The sequence below is a fragment of the Anastrepha obliqua genome, chromosome 4, assembly GCF_027943255.1.
Source record: "Anastrepha obliqua isolate idAnaObli1 chromosome 4, idAnaObli1_1.0, whole genome shotgun sequence".
Taxonomy (NCBI): Eukaryota; Metazoa; Arthropoda; class Insecta; order Diptera; family Tephritidae; genus Anastrepha; species Anastrepha obliqua.
Window position 1 is genome coordinate 41,807,570 of NC_072895.1, and position 16,555 is coordinate 41,824,124.

The 16,555-nt window shown below is 34.1% G+C and overlaps 1 protein-coding gene across 8 annotated transcripts in view; it reads right to left on the reverse strand.

The window, feature by feature from the left end:
• The window catches only part of LOC129244050 (uncharacterized), a 97,372-nt gene continuing 80,817 nt past the window's right edge, over nt 1-16,555 (reverse strand). For 4 of the 8 annotated variants that reach the window (XM_054881655.1, XM_054881654.1, XM_054881656.1 and 1 more), the window contains exons 3-7: nt 5,060-5,204; nt 4,707-4,930; nt 4,390-4,618; nt 4,000-4,164; nt 1-145 (exon numbers count right to left, since the gene is read on the reverse strand). In XM_054881655.1, coding sequence (XP_054737630.1) covers nt 4-145; nt 4,000-4,164; nt 4,390-4,618; nt 4,707-4,930; nt 5,060-5,145 — 846 coding nt within the window. In that variant the 5' untranslated portion in view covers nt 5,146-5,204 and the 3' untranslated portion in view covers nt 1-3. The remainder of the gene's footprint in view (nt 146-3,999; nt 4,165-4,389; nt 4,619-4,706; nt 4,931-5,059; nt 5,205-16,555) is intronic. The other 4 variants (XM_054881652.1, XM_054881653.1, XM_054881660.1 and 1 more) reach the window with 1 other exon arrangement.

Consider the following 16,555-nt stretch of genomic DNA (forward strand, 5'->3'; position numbering starts at 1 on the left):
TATTCAGCAACGTTCGGTGACGTAGACTTTGGCAGTGGCTGGCGCATTCGATCGTCGCACAGCGACCGAGACAATGATACCAATGGCAACCAAGACGATACCCAGTGAGTTCATAATGTAGTGCTCGATTTCGGAGTTGCGTGAGCTGCGAAGAACAAGAATTGGAAAAGAAGTAAATAAATTTATATGTGAACTATGAATATTTATTTAATAATTTTTAATTTTCAAGAACCACAAAATCCCATTAATTATTTTGATATTTCATATTTAATAATTTAATATTTTTCTAATATTGAAGGGAAGAAATTTTTTATTAATTTCACAAATTTCCTCAAATATGTGTGCAAAATGTGTAGTTTACAAAAGTCAAACATATGTATGTACATGTTAGAAAAAAATATTGTGATTTGCGTCATCGTTGATCGTTTATTACTTAAAACTATTTATACTAAAATACCATGAAATTAATTAACATTAAGTTTTGAAAAGGCTGACATTTAGGAAAAAGAAAGAATATCGATAGGGGAAAATAAAAATTAAGAAAAATTTCTTGTTTTCTATTTTTTTTTTAAATATGATAATAGAAATTAAAAAGTTTTATAGGTACGCAATTATTATCAAATTTTTAGAAGTAGGAAATCTAACAAATGCAAGATTTAGAGCCATGAAAATTTAAAGATAGTAAAAATATATTGTTTGAAAATAAAAATAAAATGTTAAAAATTTCAAAATTTTAACAAGAGTTACAAATATTCAATTACTAAATATTACGAGGTGCCCCGCCGCCGCAGAAAAACTAATTTGATTGAAAGATTTACTTTGTTTTGCTATAACATATTAAAATTATTAAAATTTAATGATTTATTAATGAGGTATTATTCAAGTGCTTTTTGCTGTCCGACACGTGAATATGCGATACGAGTATACTTTACAACTGGCCTTGTGAAGAACATGGATTTTCCAAATTCGATCCAAACTCAAATTCTGTTTTAATACAATATATACTTTTTTTATTATGGATAGGAGCAATAAAAAAATTTCAAATGCGAAAGTAAAATTTAATTTAATATTTTGAAAAGTGTAAGATCTAAGCAAATTCAATCTGCTGTAACGCAGTGGAAGTGTCTTTTCAGCATCCTCTTTTATTGAAAGCTAATCTTCGTTGATCTCTGTGAAAACATGGCTGTTTTTGAAAAATACTTTCACCATCTAAGTGATGAACTCTCAAATTCAAGCTGGGGGTTAAAATGTTCCACAACTAAGTTTTAGCCTCTTTAGACAGAAAAAGTTTAAAGCTATTGGTGCATAATTCTAATAAAATGATTGAGTTTTTAACCACAGAGGTTTAACTACAACCGTAGTAAAAATTGCGATGAGATAGAGATCATTTTGAGATTTGACTATCACGTAAGAATTTTAAAGTTTGGATTTAGTTCAAGGTCCTGATGCGTAACAAAACATATTTATGCGGTGAAAGGAGGACGATGAAGAAGGAAGTATTAAATTACAAGTAGTTCCTGACCTTAAAGAGTAGAAAATGACATTTAGTTTAAAAATTTGTTGAATGCAAATATATTTTTTCTCATACATATTCTCATGGGAAAGTAAAATTAAATGTATATAGGTACAAAGAAGATACAGAAACAAAGTTGCAATTTTCCGAATTTCAAACAAAAAATTCGAAATTAAAGTAAATTGACTAAAAAGTGAGCAGCATACATTAACTATAAGGTAGTTTGAGAAACTAAGCATGTTAGATTCTACTTGATTGCACAAAAAAAAAACTAATAAAAAAAATTCAAATAAAATTATTGAAGGGGACGGATACCTGTAAAATTTCGAAAAAAAATTTTTTTTGTTTTCATAAATTGTTAATATAATCCTTTAAGAATATGTCAAAAAAATTTTAGAACGCAAATTTAAGTATTTCCTTTTAGATCGTCAACCGCGACGATTCTATTCTTTGTGTTCGAGCGCTGGGAGAGGTATAATTACTTTGCCGACTTTAGACGCGTTTTTCTCAAAACTACATTTTTCGAATTGGTGTACACGATAACTCGAAAAGTTATTGACCGATCTCCCTGAAATTTTACACACATCTTTTTTATGATATTACTTTCAATGTGAATTTACAAGCTTTCGAACATTTTTCAAAAAAATAATTTTTTCGAAGTAAAAATTGTAGGAAAATTCGCCCCAAAATTCATTCCTTTTTTTAAGCATTTTATTCCGCAATTTCCCCCCCTTTTTTCACATAGAAATTATGACATTAATAAACAAAAAAATTTGGGTTTTTTGTATTCAGGTCACTGACGCCGATGCTACAATGCCCGCCGATCGAGAAGCCCCGCTGCGACCTTCTTGGAAGAATTAAGTGTGCATCCGCCATTTTAAATGATTAAAATAAAAAATAAAAATGTTTATATTATTTTAATGTATAAATAAATTTTGAAAAATATATTGACTTCCTCATTTTAAATAACTTTAATGAAAATCAGGTCCGTTTACAGGTATCTGACCCCTTAAAGCAACTTCTACATAATTCTAGTAAAATAAATTTGTAAATTTGTTGAAATAAATAAATTTTTTCTCATACATATTTTGATGGGAAAGTAAAATCAAATTAAGGAACAAAAAAGATACAGAAACAAAGTTGCAATTTTCCGAATTTAATTAATTAAAAAAAAATTCGAAATTAAAGTAAATTGACTAAAAAGTGGGAAGCATCCATTAACTACATATAAGATAGTTTGAGAAACTAAGCATGTTAGATTTTAATTGTTTGCAAACAAAAAAAATTAAATACAATAAAAAAAATTCAAATAAACTTAAATAGATTCATTATTTAAGAACAAAATATTTTTTAATGTTTGCTTAAATGAAATAATTTCTTTATTAGAAAATTATGATTTCTTTATTTCCTTAAAAAATTGAAATAAAATTAAATTGTATATAAAAAGAAAATATAGAAACGAAGTTACAATTTTTCGAAATCACAAAAAAAATTGGAAAATAAAGTAAATTTTTTAAAAAGTAGGCAGCATCCGAAACATTTTGTAATGACTACACCTTAAGTGTACTGCTACAACAACTACACAGTTTGAAAATCGAAGCATATTAGACAATAATTGATTTAAAAAAGAAATAATATCGGCAATTGTTTTTAACTGCATGAGAACTATCGACACCGATAACTATGATTGGACAGAATAAAAAACTGTGTTGACATTATTTCTCTTCAGTACGATTCGACAAGTCATCATGAATCGTTTAACGTCGGACAATGCTTCCATTTTGTGGAAACTCGCTTTGAAAATACTAATCTGGCTGCGAAGTTCATAGAACGAAGAGTTGAAGAAGATTGCCGATTTGTCATCGTTCTCAACTTGTTGGCCGCTGTCCTTGGACTGTGCGTAAAACTTTACGTAAGGGTCTTGGATTACGTGAGAAAAAAATGCAGCTCGTGCAAAAATTGAAGCCAAATGAGCATCGTTTGTGTCGAACATTTGCTCATTGGGCTCATTGAGATTTATTATTAAAATTTATTGGAAAAAGTGGTCAAAAATTGAACTGATCGACTGGGCCATGTAACCCGTAGCTGCGGATATCATATTGAAAAAAATAAATGGCATGAAATTACTTATCAGATTATAATTCAAAAAATCATTGCAACAATATTTCTGTTTTGTAGTATCATTTTAAGTTCTCAAGCTTTTAAAAGAGCACCCGATACTAATAACAAACATTTTTTCTAAAAAAAAATTAAATTAAATTATTGTATAAAAACTTATTCTTTAAAAATAAAATACTTTTCTAATGTTTTGTTAATGAAGTGCCTTATTCTTCAGAAATTAAATATTTTCCTAATTTTTTTCTATTTAAAAGCAACTCAAAAGATGATATGAATTATGTATTATGAATTTAGTTATAACTTTTTGTCTTCACGCCTTGAAAATTCATGTTTACTTATACTCATATATTTCTCAAAAAACTGTTTACCTTAAAACAGCATCACCCGCATTCTGACGCTCGTATTCCACCAGGCCAGTGATGCAAGTGGCGATTGCCAACATAAAATTCGCTAGACCGAAACTGGCGTGCACCGGAACCATAATGCTGCGACACTTATAGGTGCGATTCTCACAGCATAGCAATACCAAGAAACTGCAAGAAAAAACAGATACGAGAGATAAAACAAATTGAAGCAATAATCAAGTACCCAACGAAAAATAGGAAAAAATCCACACAGCAAATTAGGCAGATGTTGAATAATTTTATGCGAGCATTACTGCAACTGCCAGTGGAGTAAACATACAGATGCATGTACATATATATGCATGTGTCTATGGATATGTACTTGCAGTTAGTTGCGCATGTATGTGTTCATACCTGAAGAATCCAACAACGAATTGCAGCACGAACATTCCCATGGTGACAAAACCCAACCACGAATGCAAGCTGTAGAAATTCACTTTAGGCGGCTCCGACAAATTGTGCGAATCGAAGACGGACAGAAATCCCAAAGCCACACACGGTATGGCGCAGGCGTGAAAGAACATATGAATCAGCTTAACATAAATGTGTTTCAAACAGCGGCATAGACGGTAGAGCAAAATTGCTGCAAGCACAAACAAATGAATGGTGGATTAATATAAAATTCATAATTACAAAGAAAAAAGTAATGCATAGTCTTGGTTTCTACTTACAAAATCCCGATAGCGTTATGAAGCCCGCCATCATTAGGGTGGGATGCAAATTGAATTGCAACGTTGGATTGTCCGACCATGCAAAGCCGCCGCGATAGAAGAGTATCCAGAAGAGAGTGAGCACTAATACGCCCACCAACAAAATGGTCGAGAGTATGACAATGAGCAAGTACTCGAACCACGAGCCACAGTTCCAGGCATTCTCCGAATCCTCCTCATATCGTCTGAAAAGGGTAAACCGATGTTTATTATGTACAAAAATACATTAAAAAACAAATTAGTGTAGTTTCTAGATTTGAAATTTTCACGTATTTTTTTATAGCTAGAATGAACGTCTGTCATTGCGATACAACCGTCTGTACTTAGCATCCGCCTCGGGTCGCCGCTTTATTTGGCGATTCAATTCTTTCATAAACTCCTCGTTTACCGTCATCGTCATCGAAGTCTGTTCTGTAACTTTTCTCCGCTTCAATCTCTTACAAAAATTATTTTAAATGTCTGTAAAGCGAGAAAATGTCAATAATTTTGAAATTTTGGTAACGAAATTGCTTTCGCTGTCTACTGAAGTTACTTTTAATTGTTTACTATACTAATGGCATTAACTGTAAGAAATGTCTAACTCCATATATTATTTTGTGAAAGTTTTTGTTACTAGCTCTGATAATAAGTTGACTTATTTTTATAGATTGTCTGCTATAATATTATTTAATAATACGAATAAACATTACGTTTTCGTGAAACCGTTTTTTATTGGCCAGATTACTTGTCTAAAACAAGACACTCGGTAACCTTAAGGCCCATTGTGATACCTGCATTTGATTTCCATTTCCTGGCTTACTTAGAAAATAATTTATAAATATTGTGGTGGAAAGCTTGATAATTTTTGTGTCTGCATCAGATAGCTGATATTCATTAATTTGGTTTTTTATTTCCAGTCAAAAACCATACCACATTTGAGTTAATATATTTTGTTTTAATATTCCAAATTTACTCTCATATATTCTTTGTTTAGTGGCAGGGCAAAGGAAAATGTGGGAGTGTGAAGAAAGCCTGAACCAGCTGTTGCTAAACATCAGCTGTCGGTTATCAAAAGCAAACGTTAAGAATTATTCATTTATTTTCATATTATTCATTTCACACATTATATTATTGGCTTTTATTATAAAAATTATAAAAATGCATCTTATATCTAAGGAAAATCATGGCAAATAGAGCAATTTGTTGATGTAACCGAATGTTCAAGACACATTGGCTTCTTGCATTTGGCGCACAGCTTTCTGGTTTTTCTACGGCGTTTTTCCTCTTGTGCGTAACATAAATAGCAAGATCCGGACACAGGTTTTAGCGTGCACGCTGCGGCAGATGTTGGTGCTGCTGTTGACACCATTGATTCCAGCGGTCGGTTGAAATATGCTTCAATAGCAATTTTAGTCGAAAAATTTCGCGTCACTTGACGATTTATAGCTCTGGCTTCAATAATGGGCATACACAATGCTTCAGCCAAGCTGCGCAGGATCTGCTTACGCTTGTTGTTTGTTCTCCAAGGCAACATAGGGTTATTCAAATCGTAGACAATGTAGGCTGCAAGAGCTATAATGTCCAACATGTTGAAGAACATCGCTAGTGGCCATCGTTTTGTTTGTCTTTGTGTTGAATATTCCGCAAACATTTGGTCCATTCGATCAACACCACCTTTGGTACGATTATAATATTCAATTATTTCAGGTTTCCCACTGTCAGCTATTTCAGCATCATTATGCATGGTCGAAAGCAAAATTACTGCTTTATTTTTTTTGGGAACATAAGAGCACATTGTCACATTATTTTTGAAATGCCGTTGAACTAATTGTCCTGTTTTTGTTCTGCTTCATTTCTTGAGGAATATATGATTTGTTTTTGCGCAAAGTTCCAACGATCGTGAGTTTCCAGGTGAGAAGCAGTTCTGCAACTGGCAAGGTCGTAAAAAAATTGTCCATTGTAATGTTTCGGCCACTTCCTTGGTATTTGGCAGACAAATCCTTCACCACTCGTTCGCCTTGGTTCGTTTCCCTACCAGTTTCTGCTTGGCCAGTATATATTTGTCCATGCAGTGGATATGCATTTGTGGCATCGCAAATCCACCAAACCTTGACACCATATTTAGTAGGTTTTGACGGTATGTACTGCGTAAACCGTGTGCGTCCACGGTAAGGAAATAATTGTTCATCAATCGTCAAGCATGAGCTGGGCTTGTAATGTGCAGCAAGATTATTGTTCATCATCGTCCACAACTCACTGATCGGTGCTGCTTTATCAGTTAGTAAGCGTGTTGCACGAGTGTTTTTATCGTCAAATCTTAGGAACCGCAATATCGAACAGAAACGGTTGACTCCCATTGTGGCGCGATATAAAGGATAGTTTTTGACGAAAAATAAGGTCCCGGGTACAAACATATCCCGGGTGTGTGTTTACGTGGTATTTTCTGGGTGTGTGTTCTAGGGTTAAGGGGTTACATGGGTTTCGTCGGGTAAAAAAATGCCTATTTTCAATATTTTTTTTTTCTATGTAAAAAATTATTTATTTAATTCAAATTTTTTTCTGTCTTATAGATACATATTTAAAGAATAATTTCTGAAATTTTCAAAAAAAAAAAATTAAAACTTCTCCATTGTGACGTCATTTCCGGTGACCCCTCGAAAAAAAGGTGCGTCCGCGTTGTCAGCTTAAGTCCTGACAGGCTCATCAAAAATGAAAAAACCAAAAATAAGTGTTTTAGTTAAGACCATAAACTCGTGCTTGAACGAAGGAAAGAAAAAAAGTAAAAAAAGGAATTTTGGCAGACATTTTTCCAAAAAAATGAAAATTTCGGTCAAATTTGCTTGCCATTTTTTTTTTTAAATAGTTGTAATTGAAAAAGAAAAACAAAATCCTTCGTTCAAGCACGAGTAAATTGTATTTCGAACACCTGTGTAAAATTTCATCAAAATCGGTTGAGTAATTTTCGAGAACATTTGACCGACTTTGAAAACACAGTTCCGAGAAAAACGCGTTTAAAGTTTTGAGTAACAATAAAAGTGGCTTGGAGCGCACACATTCCAAAGGCTGTATCTCCGAATTTATTATTCGGATCGACTTGAAAATTTAGTATCATATTCCTGAGATGTTGTAGAAATTAATAAGCCAAAAAAAATAAATAAATAAATAAAATTTTCTGAACCAACGAAACCCATGTAACCCCTTAAAAGAGATTTTTGAGATTTTAAGTACCTTCAAATATATACGTTGTATGTATTTTAGCGCAAAACAAACTTAAATTAGCATACGTGCAAGCAATCAATTCCGTTAAAAAGAAAAACAATCATGGAGTTAGACCGTTATGATTGTCAATAGCAAAATAACTTTATTATTTTTAACACATGAATCCTAACATCTAGCGACTGTACATGAATTCGAGTGTATGGAGTTAGTATGACTCCCAGTTTCTATACAAATATTAAATGTCGCCCAGAAACAATAAAAGAAAGTTCATTGAAAATCTTGATTGTGATGCCAAAGCGACAGCTGGGGTAAACAATATGAGACAGCTGTACCACATAGTTGGCCGGCTATCCAATCAGCAGAGTAGTAGTAATCAGCCGGTCAGAAATGTGAATAGTGCTTTACTGACTTACAATGATGCCCAGATCCGTAGATGGAAAGAAGACTTTGAAGCTAAGAGTAATGTTAGCAGTGAATCTAGCTTTAAAGTGGGCAGCACAACAACCAGCAACAAAATAACAACATTCTGCCCTAGTCTAGCGAAGATTAAGAATGCAATTAAAAACTCAACAAAGCTGCGGGCGAAGATAGCATGCAGCCAGAATTATTGATCGTCGACCCGATCATCGAGAGGAGATATGAGATACGAGTATTCCTGTTCACTTAGTTCGATAGCTCATTGCCTCTGCGCTTAAATAGGCCGCAAATCAGACTATGTCGAATTAAAAAATTTAAGAGAATTTTTGAAAGAAAACCATTGAACTCTTAGGATTGAAATCTCAGAGATCTTAAATGAATTTCTACAATGTAAGTGTGAAATAGCCAGAGAAAGTCTCTTTTGACAGACATAATATGATAGTTTGGTAATACAAATCACGATTTAGTTTATTATGAAATAGAACAAAGTAAGTCTATTGTGTTTATCAGTCCACGCCAGTAGCTCGAAAATGTGAGCTTTCGATCAGTTGATTAAGGCTCTGGCTCTAACCAGGCTTTCTTATGATCGCATTTAGGCATCACTTTCACACTTTTAAGCCACCAATCATTACTAGCCAATGCTGTAGGTGGGCTTAAGTTGTGGTGGTTTCAAGTTCAGAAGGTCGAATAAGGTATGTGGTCCAACTAAAAAGATGCCATTTCTTTCAGTTATGCCATCACTGAAAGGATATTTTGGATATTTTGAACACATTAAGGTGTTTTGTAAAGCATGTTTTTGATTGCCTATTTTGGATTTTTTTACCGAAAGTATACCGCCGTAGCCGAATGGGTTGGTGCGTGATTACCACTCGGAATTCACAGAGAGGTCGTTGGTTCGAATCTCGGTGAAAGCAAAATTAATAAAAAAAATTTTTCTAATAGCGGTCGCCCCTCGGCAGGCAATGGCAAAGCTCCGAGTGTATTTCTGCCATGAAAAAGCTGCTCATAAAAATATCTGCCGTTCGGACTCGGCTTGAAACTGTAGGTCCCTCCATTTGTGGAACAACATAAGACGCACACTACAAATAGGAGGAGGAGCTCGGCCAAACACTTAACAGAAGTGCACGCGCCAATTATTTGTTTTTTTTTTTATTCCTATATTTGTACACAAAAACAAAACAAACAAAAACAATTTAATAACGAACATTCAAAAAATAAGAAAAGAAATTAAATATAGTCGAAATCGGTCAAAATGTAGATGTGCTATTATTTTTTCGCCGGGTGTATAAGTAGAGATTATGCCATATAACATTTTATGGATATCGGGTTTTAATAGCAGCCGTTTTAGAAAATTCTGTTTCGAGAAAAACGCCTTTAAAGGTTTTTAACGAGTGCGAAATTATTTAACTTGCAATTTATTGTGACCCCTTTTGTGTTATCCGCACAAAAGAAAACTCTATTTATCCTGCCTTTCTTCTAGACGACGAAGCCACGTAAGCCCTCTTGTACTAATTTTGTCTGGCTCAACTAGACAGCAAATTTTACTAACATTAATTTGTGTCAAGTTTTTCAATTTTCTCTACAAATCTAATTTAATTGTTGTTCCGAGAATCGTCATTCTCATGCTCGTAAGCTCCTGCTCTCCAATTGGTTGTAAAATGTAAACTCTTCATTGAATAATTGGTCATTAAAGTCATTCAAATGACTTATAATTACAAGACAATTTCATTTGCAACATTTGCAACATTTGCAATACAACTACAACAACTGCCTTTAAATTTCAGTAAATCTCATAGCAGACAAGCCACAAATCAAATATTTATCAAAATGCCCATCCACTTATTACAATGTCTAGCGCCCATACACAAATACACACACACACAATCACATTCGTACATATATTTCAGAAATATCTGTATGCAACAGTGGTCTATCAACTAGTGGTCCATCAACTCAAGTTTCACAAGCTTGAGGCTTTTGTGAATTGCATACATCTGCGTCTTTTGTGATTTGTTTGGAAGATAAGTCGAGCAGATATTAGAATTGCTAATTGACAGCTGAAAGAACGACTTCTGGCATGCATACATACAGACATATATTCACACATACATATATACATATTTAGAATACATCTGTTCTCAAATATATATGTTTATCATTAAAAAGATGCTCCAGCCAGCAGAAATCGCCTAGTCAGTGCTGTGTATGGAGCTATTCATGGCGGCCGAACGTTTAATCTAGCTCAATTGACTGCGTCGAGCCGTACTTACTGAGTGATGGATGTGAGTAGGAGTGTTGATGTGTATGGAATGCACATTAGTATGAGTGGTTTGGTTTTATGCATATAAGTTAGTATTCTAATAGCAAGTCACCCCACAGGAAATCGGTAGCAAATAAATATTTAGACCAGCTGCGGTCATTGAATTGTCCTACCTGCTACGAGGAAAACAATACGATGGAATATTTTTGTTTTTTGCTTTATCACCAGATTTATTGTTTTAGTAAATCGCGTCAGTTTTATATAGATTGTGGGTAATTTTTTCAAATTATCTTTAATATTATAACGCAACTTTTTCATATCGTGAACATATCCTCATACATTGAAAAGTTTGTTGAACTGTTGGTTAGTTGATGTATCCATTAAAATTTGTAATCAGGTTTAAAGTCAAGTAGAAGTAGACAGCTTGATGTAAATGAAGAATAGCTGGCTTTACTCGCAAACTTTACCAGTCGTTAATTATTACTGCGCCCAAGCTGGTTTTCTAGCAGGATCCTTTTTTACTGACCAATAATTTGATGTTCATAGATTTTGAAAAAGCTTAGGCACATGTACTGTCTGTGGGTTGCCCTGCCCCGTTCTCGAAGAAATCATTTCAATAATTAAAACAACTTATTATGGCGCTAGGGTAAGCTATTGGAGCCAATCGTAGTTCGAAGCGGAGTTCGCCAGGGATGTATTCAATCACCCGTATTCCTATCTTAGTAATAGGAGACGTCCCCGAAGCAGCCTTAAGCCCTCTTTACAAATGCGGCCTTAAATGGACGATGTCTAGCACGCTACAATACATCGATTATGCTGACAACATATACCTCCTGGCAAATCGCCTAACCGAACTTAAGGAAATGGGTTCCCGGCTTCATAGGGAAGATAGGTCTTCCGGCCATAAAATTAATTTTGACACGACGAAGGTGATGAGTCTGGCAAATAAGATGTATGGAGATTGCAGATAACCCTATCGAAACAGTGGAGAAATTGACTTACCTCGGCAGCAAAGTTGCCCCTGGCGGTGGCACGGATGTAGACATACGCTCCCACATCAAAAAAGCTGGAGGGACATTCGGGATGTTGTACTCTGTATAGTGAAAAAACAACTTAAATTCCCCTTCAAAGGTCAGTCTCTTCAAGTTAAATGTGCTGTCGGTACTGCTATATAGTAGCTCTACCTCTATAACCAGCCGCTTACAAGTTTTTGTCAACTGCTGTCTAATTATATTCCGAATTTTCTGGCCAAAAATAATGCCAAACAAGGAATTGCTCGAAAAAGCACACATGTAGCCGCTAGACACTTGGATTATAAGATATAAATGGGAGTTGATTGGTGACACTTTACGCGAGGAAAGCTGCAATATAGCGAAGAAGGCAATGGAAGGCAAGTGGGTTCTATACCCAATCACAACGAAAAGAAGAAAGTTTGGCGGGTAAAGAGAAATCTGGAAAATAACTGTGGATTGCGAGAAGGCTCAACTAAGGTTAAGCTGGAAGCAGGTGAAGAAGTTATCCCGTAATTGAAAGAGATGGCCCGTAGGTGTTATTGGTGCCCTAGGTCCCGCTAGGGATTTAATGAAACAATGATGATGATGGATTTTTACTGTTTTGCAGTGCTTTCAGAAATAGAAGTTTTAAAGAATAGTCTATCGGCTCAGTAGGTACATCTCACTTTATTTCTTAAATAAAAATCGGGTGTTAGGTAACTTTTCTCAATTGAATTAAAAATCACTTAAAAGCTAAGAATATCTTGTCGGCTCGATTAGTAGGGCGCATTTTATGCGTTAGAAGAGTACACTGGCTCTTAAACCACTTTCTCAACTCCTATTAAAACTTATCCGCTCTTTAAAATGACTATAGGACATGTTTCTTAACTACTAATCTTTTAAAATTTGTCATCTCTGCAAACACATTTTTGTTTTCTCAACTACTTTTTATGTCTATGTCATCACGCACGTGCTAATATTTCTCCATTCGGCAGCTCAACCTGCTGCGTTAGTAATCACAAAACAGTTGATTGATAAGTTTGGATTTTTCGTTGCAGAATTTTAATCGTTGTATTGTAATGGAAAAACAGGTGTTTTTGAGTTGCGGCACTGCCACGTAATCACAACTTTTAGGTAACTATTTAACGGAATGTGGAAAAAGCTGGAATCGAATTTATTATTTTGCCAAATGGATTTGCTGGTTTCGTAATGTTTGCACTGCAGAAAAAACGAAAAATTTCTTATTTAGGGCTCCAAAAAGAGGTAATTTATGAAGGAAAAGCTCCGTTATAGAAGGTCTATAACTCATAAAAGAGTATTTTATGATTCCTTTGCTTAGCTAGGGTGATTGTTTAAAGGACGTTTATATTTATGTTTCCTTCCCATTCTCCTTTATTTAACATAAGGGGTTGACTTTTAACTTGAGTCGAAAATGATAGAACTGAGAACTGAAACATCATAACCATAGATTTCCTTTATTTTTGCTTTTTCATTTTACACAAAATTCTTGTTTGCTATTTGATTTATTTTATATCTACTTTGGTCAGCCGATTTGAGACTTAGTTTGAAAATCACATAAATTTCAACCTGAGTTAAGATTTCCATCGATTTCAATATTCAAGCCACCATTGACACCATACTACCAGGTTTATTGGAAAAAGTAATCAAAGATTTACCAGTGTTGAAATGCATAAGAAGAAGAAGTCCAGCACAAAGATAGTAATACACTTTACAGCTGACTAAAGTAAGCAACTTCCAGCTGGGAAAGTGTGAATCCAATGCATTTGTACTTGAGAAGCAACTGTAAGTAACTTTTGTGTTTGCGAATCTATTCCATTGAGGTGAAAGTTCAACGTGAAATTGTGATTTTGTGATTTTCTAATTGAATATAAATTGTAAATTTACGTAGCAACAACTTAACGCCCATAACAGACACAGACAATGCATAGCTTTTTATATTTTTATTTACTTTGATAGTTACTAATTTGCAGTTAATAGGATGAGGAATGAGGGAAATGCCACTTTATGGGCCGCTTAAGAAAATTATAGATAATTGTTGCTCTTGTAAAGATTTTTTTATTTTATTTTGAAAAGTGCGACAAAACTACTATTATTCTAGGCATAAACACAAATTACCATTTTATTGTTGGTATGTAAATTAAAAGCGTCGAAGCAGACGAAACATTAACATGTGCATACATTGTCAACTGCCGTTCGCTGGCGAAGATTGTGACAGTTAATTGAAAAAATAGATTAAACAAAACAAAAAACAGCAAACCAGAAAGAAAAAACTTCGTGTAGGCGCAACAAAGCAATTAAGCAAATTAAGTTGTTCTTTAAGTGAACTTAAACGGAGATAAGGCGGCTGGTAAATGTAAATCCAAAAAAATAAAAAAAATAAAAATAAAAAATGTTAATGCCCAGCTTAATATATTCTAATTTCGTGCAAAGTAATAAAAAGAAGTCATGGTAATTTAAGGTTATAAAACACATTGGAGTGTAAAGGCATGGAAGTGTAAAGGCATATCGCAACTAATTAGATAGCCGAGGGAATTATCTTTCACTGATTAACTTATTAAAAATATTTAAGATAGCTCCGCATTAGAGTAGATAACGCGCAGAAATGAATAATAGTTATTTTTTGTCAAATAGTCAGCATCTTTATAGAACCACAGAGTAGATAGTAGAAGTAGAGGGAGAACAGCCTCCAAAGTAGGCGTCCAACACCGCACAACCCTTAATGAGTTGACTGAGTCATAGAAAGGAATTATGAGGTTAATGCGATAACCAGCGTTAAGTTTGATGTAATTTAGAGTTGTTTTTTCAACTTCCTCTTAAAATTTATCTGCTCTTTACACGCTTACACTTTCGTTTTCTTCACTGCTTGTATGTGCATAAATGTTATCGAGAAATGTTAACAGCCTGTCCCTGCACGGATTAGTATTTCTCTTTACAGTAGCGCCTTCTGTTTAGTTTATCAACACGCTCGGCCAATAAATAATAGGAATAATTAGTAAGTATTTTTGTACAGAGTTCTGATGGAATTGCTGTTTGCTGGTCAACCTAGTAGCCTAACCTAGTAGTCCACAAGAATAGTATTCTCCATGACAGTGAAGTTTTTAGTTGCCTTTCTTTTTTGTTTTTCAAAAACTATATATATTTGTTTTTTTTTTTTTTTTTTTTTTAATTAGCTGATTTTAACAGTTTTATTAAGTGTGCACTGCACCGCTGCCACATATTCGCTACTTCTAAATAGATTAGGTATTTGCATGCTGGATGAAAATTTCGAGCATCTACTTTGTTTTGAAGAAAAGACGTGACACCTCGGCGCAAAAAAATTGTCAAAAATTAACGATATTTTGCAATCACTTCAAACTTGCAATTTGTTATATTGCAATTCAATGGGCTATAAAACTGGGTGCCCGAAAAAATATTAAAAGACCTAGTTAAAAAGTTGAAAGTTTTAATGAAATTAAAAAAAAAATTAAACATTTTGTACAAAATTGTAAGCTTGACGCGATGTGGTTTTTGTTGTAATATGAACTGTATTCTTATAAAAAATTAGTTTATAAATTTACAATGTAGTGTACCTATATGAGAAGAAATCGTATACTGGCCAATGTAAAAAAATGATAGTCACTTTGCTACAGTAGAGAAGGCAGATTTAAACAACAAAAAATCTACTGAATATGTCAAAAACAATGGACAAATATTAAAAGAACTACATGACTATGGAATAATCTACTTACGAATCATCTTTAACTCATCCATTAGACTAAAACATTTTCCCCTTCCATGGAAAGTTTCAGAAATAATAGCATTGCCTAAACTAAATAAAGACGCCGGTAAACCATCGTCATATAGACTTATAAGCCTCTTACCAGTTCTTTCAAAACTATTTGAAAACTTGATCCTCTTGATCCCATCATACAAGCGAAGAACATAGTTCCCTCCCACCAGTTGGGATTCCGACATAAACATTCGACCATTCAACAAGTGCACCGAGTAACTATCAAAATCTTAAATGAGATTCACAAGAAAAACTACTGCGTCGCAACTTATCTCGAGGTAGGGAAGGTTTTTGACAGCGTATGGCACCCAGGAGTACTATATAAGTTAAAACAAATATTCCCACTTGACTACTATCTTTTAGTGCGAAGTTACCTAGGCGACCGGTACTTCTTCGATACTTCGCCAACGACACAGTATTAATTACGTCTGATAAGAATACATATAAATGTCGCTTCATCGAAGTGACAAAATCTATTTGACACAATGCTGACTTGGGTCACAAAATGGCGAATCCAAGTAAACGCAGACAAAACGGTTCATGTAATATATACCAATCGCAAACATGACCATCGTACGCTAACAAATAATAACACAGTCATCACTCAAAATGCAAAAGCCAAATACTTGGGCATGATCATTGACGCAAAACTGACCTGGAAGGACCATATAATCCAAAAAGGGAACGAAGTGAAAAAGAGATTTTGACAACTGTATTGGCTACTCAACAAGGACTCAGTATACAAAAAATTACTATTATATACATAAGGCCATGATAATACGCATCTGGAGATACGGCATAGAACTGTAGGGGACGGCAAGCAAATCAAATATACAAATAATTCAACGACTTTAATCAAAAATTTTAAGGACCATCGTAAATGCACCCTGGTATATAATAAATGAAGACTTATACCGCGACCTAAAAATTGATCTTATAAAAGACGTAATCCAGAAATACAGCACGAAACACGTACAAAATACTAACTCATTTGAACAAAGAGGTACAAAAAATACCGCACATGCAGCTGACGCAGAAATCAAGACTAAAGCGAATCACACCAACAGCATTAGCATATGTAAAAACTATTTAGAGAAACTATAACTAAGTATATTATTGTTGCTAATATAGTAAATCGCTATGAAAGTATCCA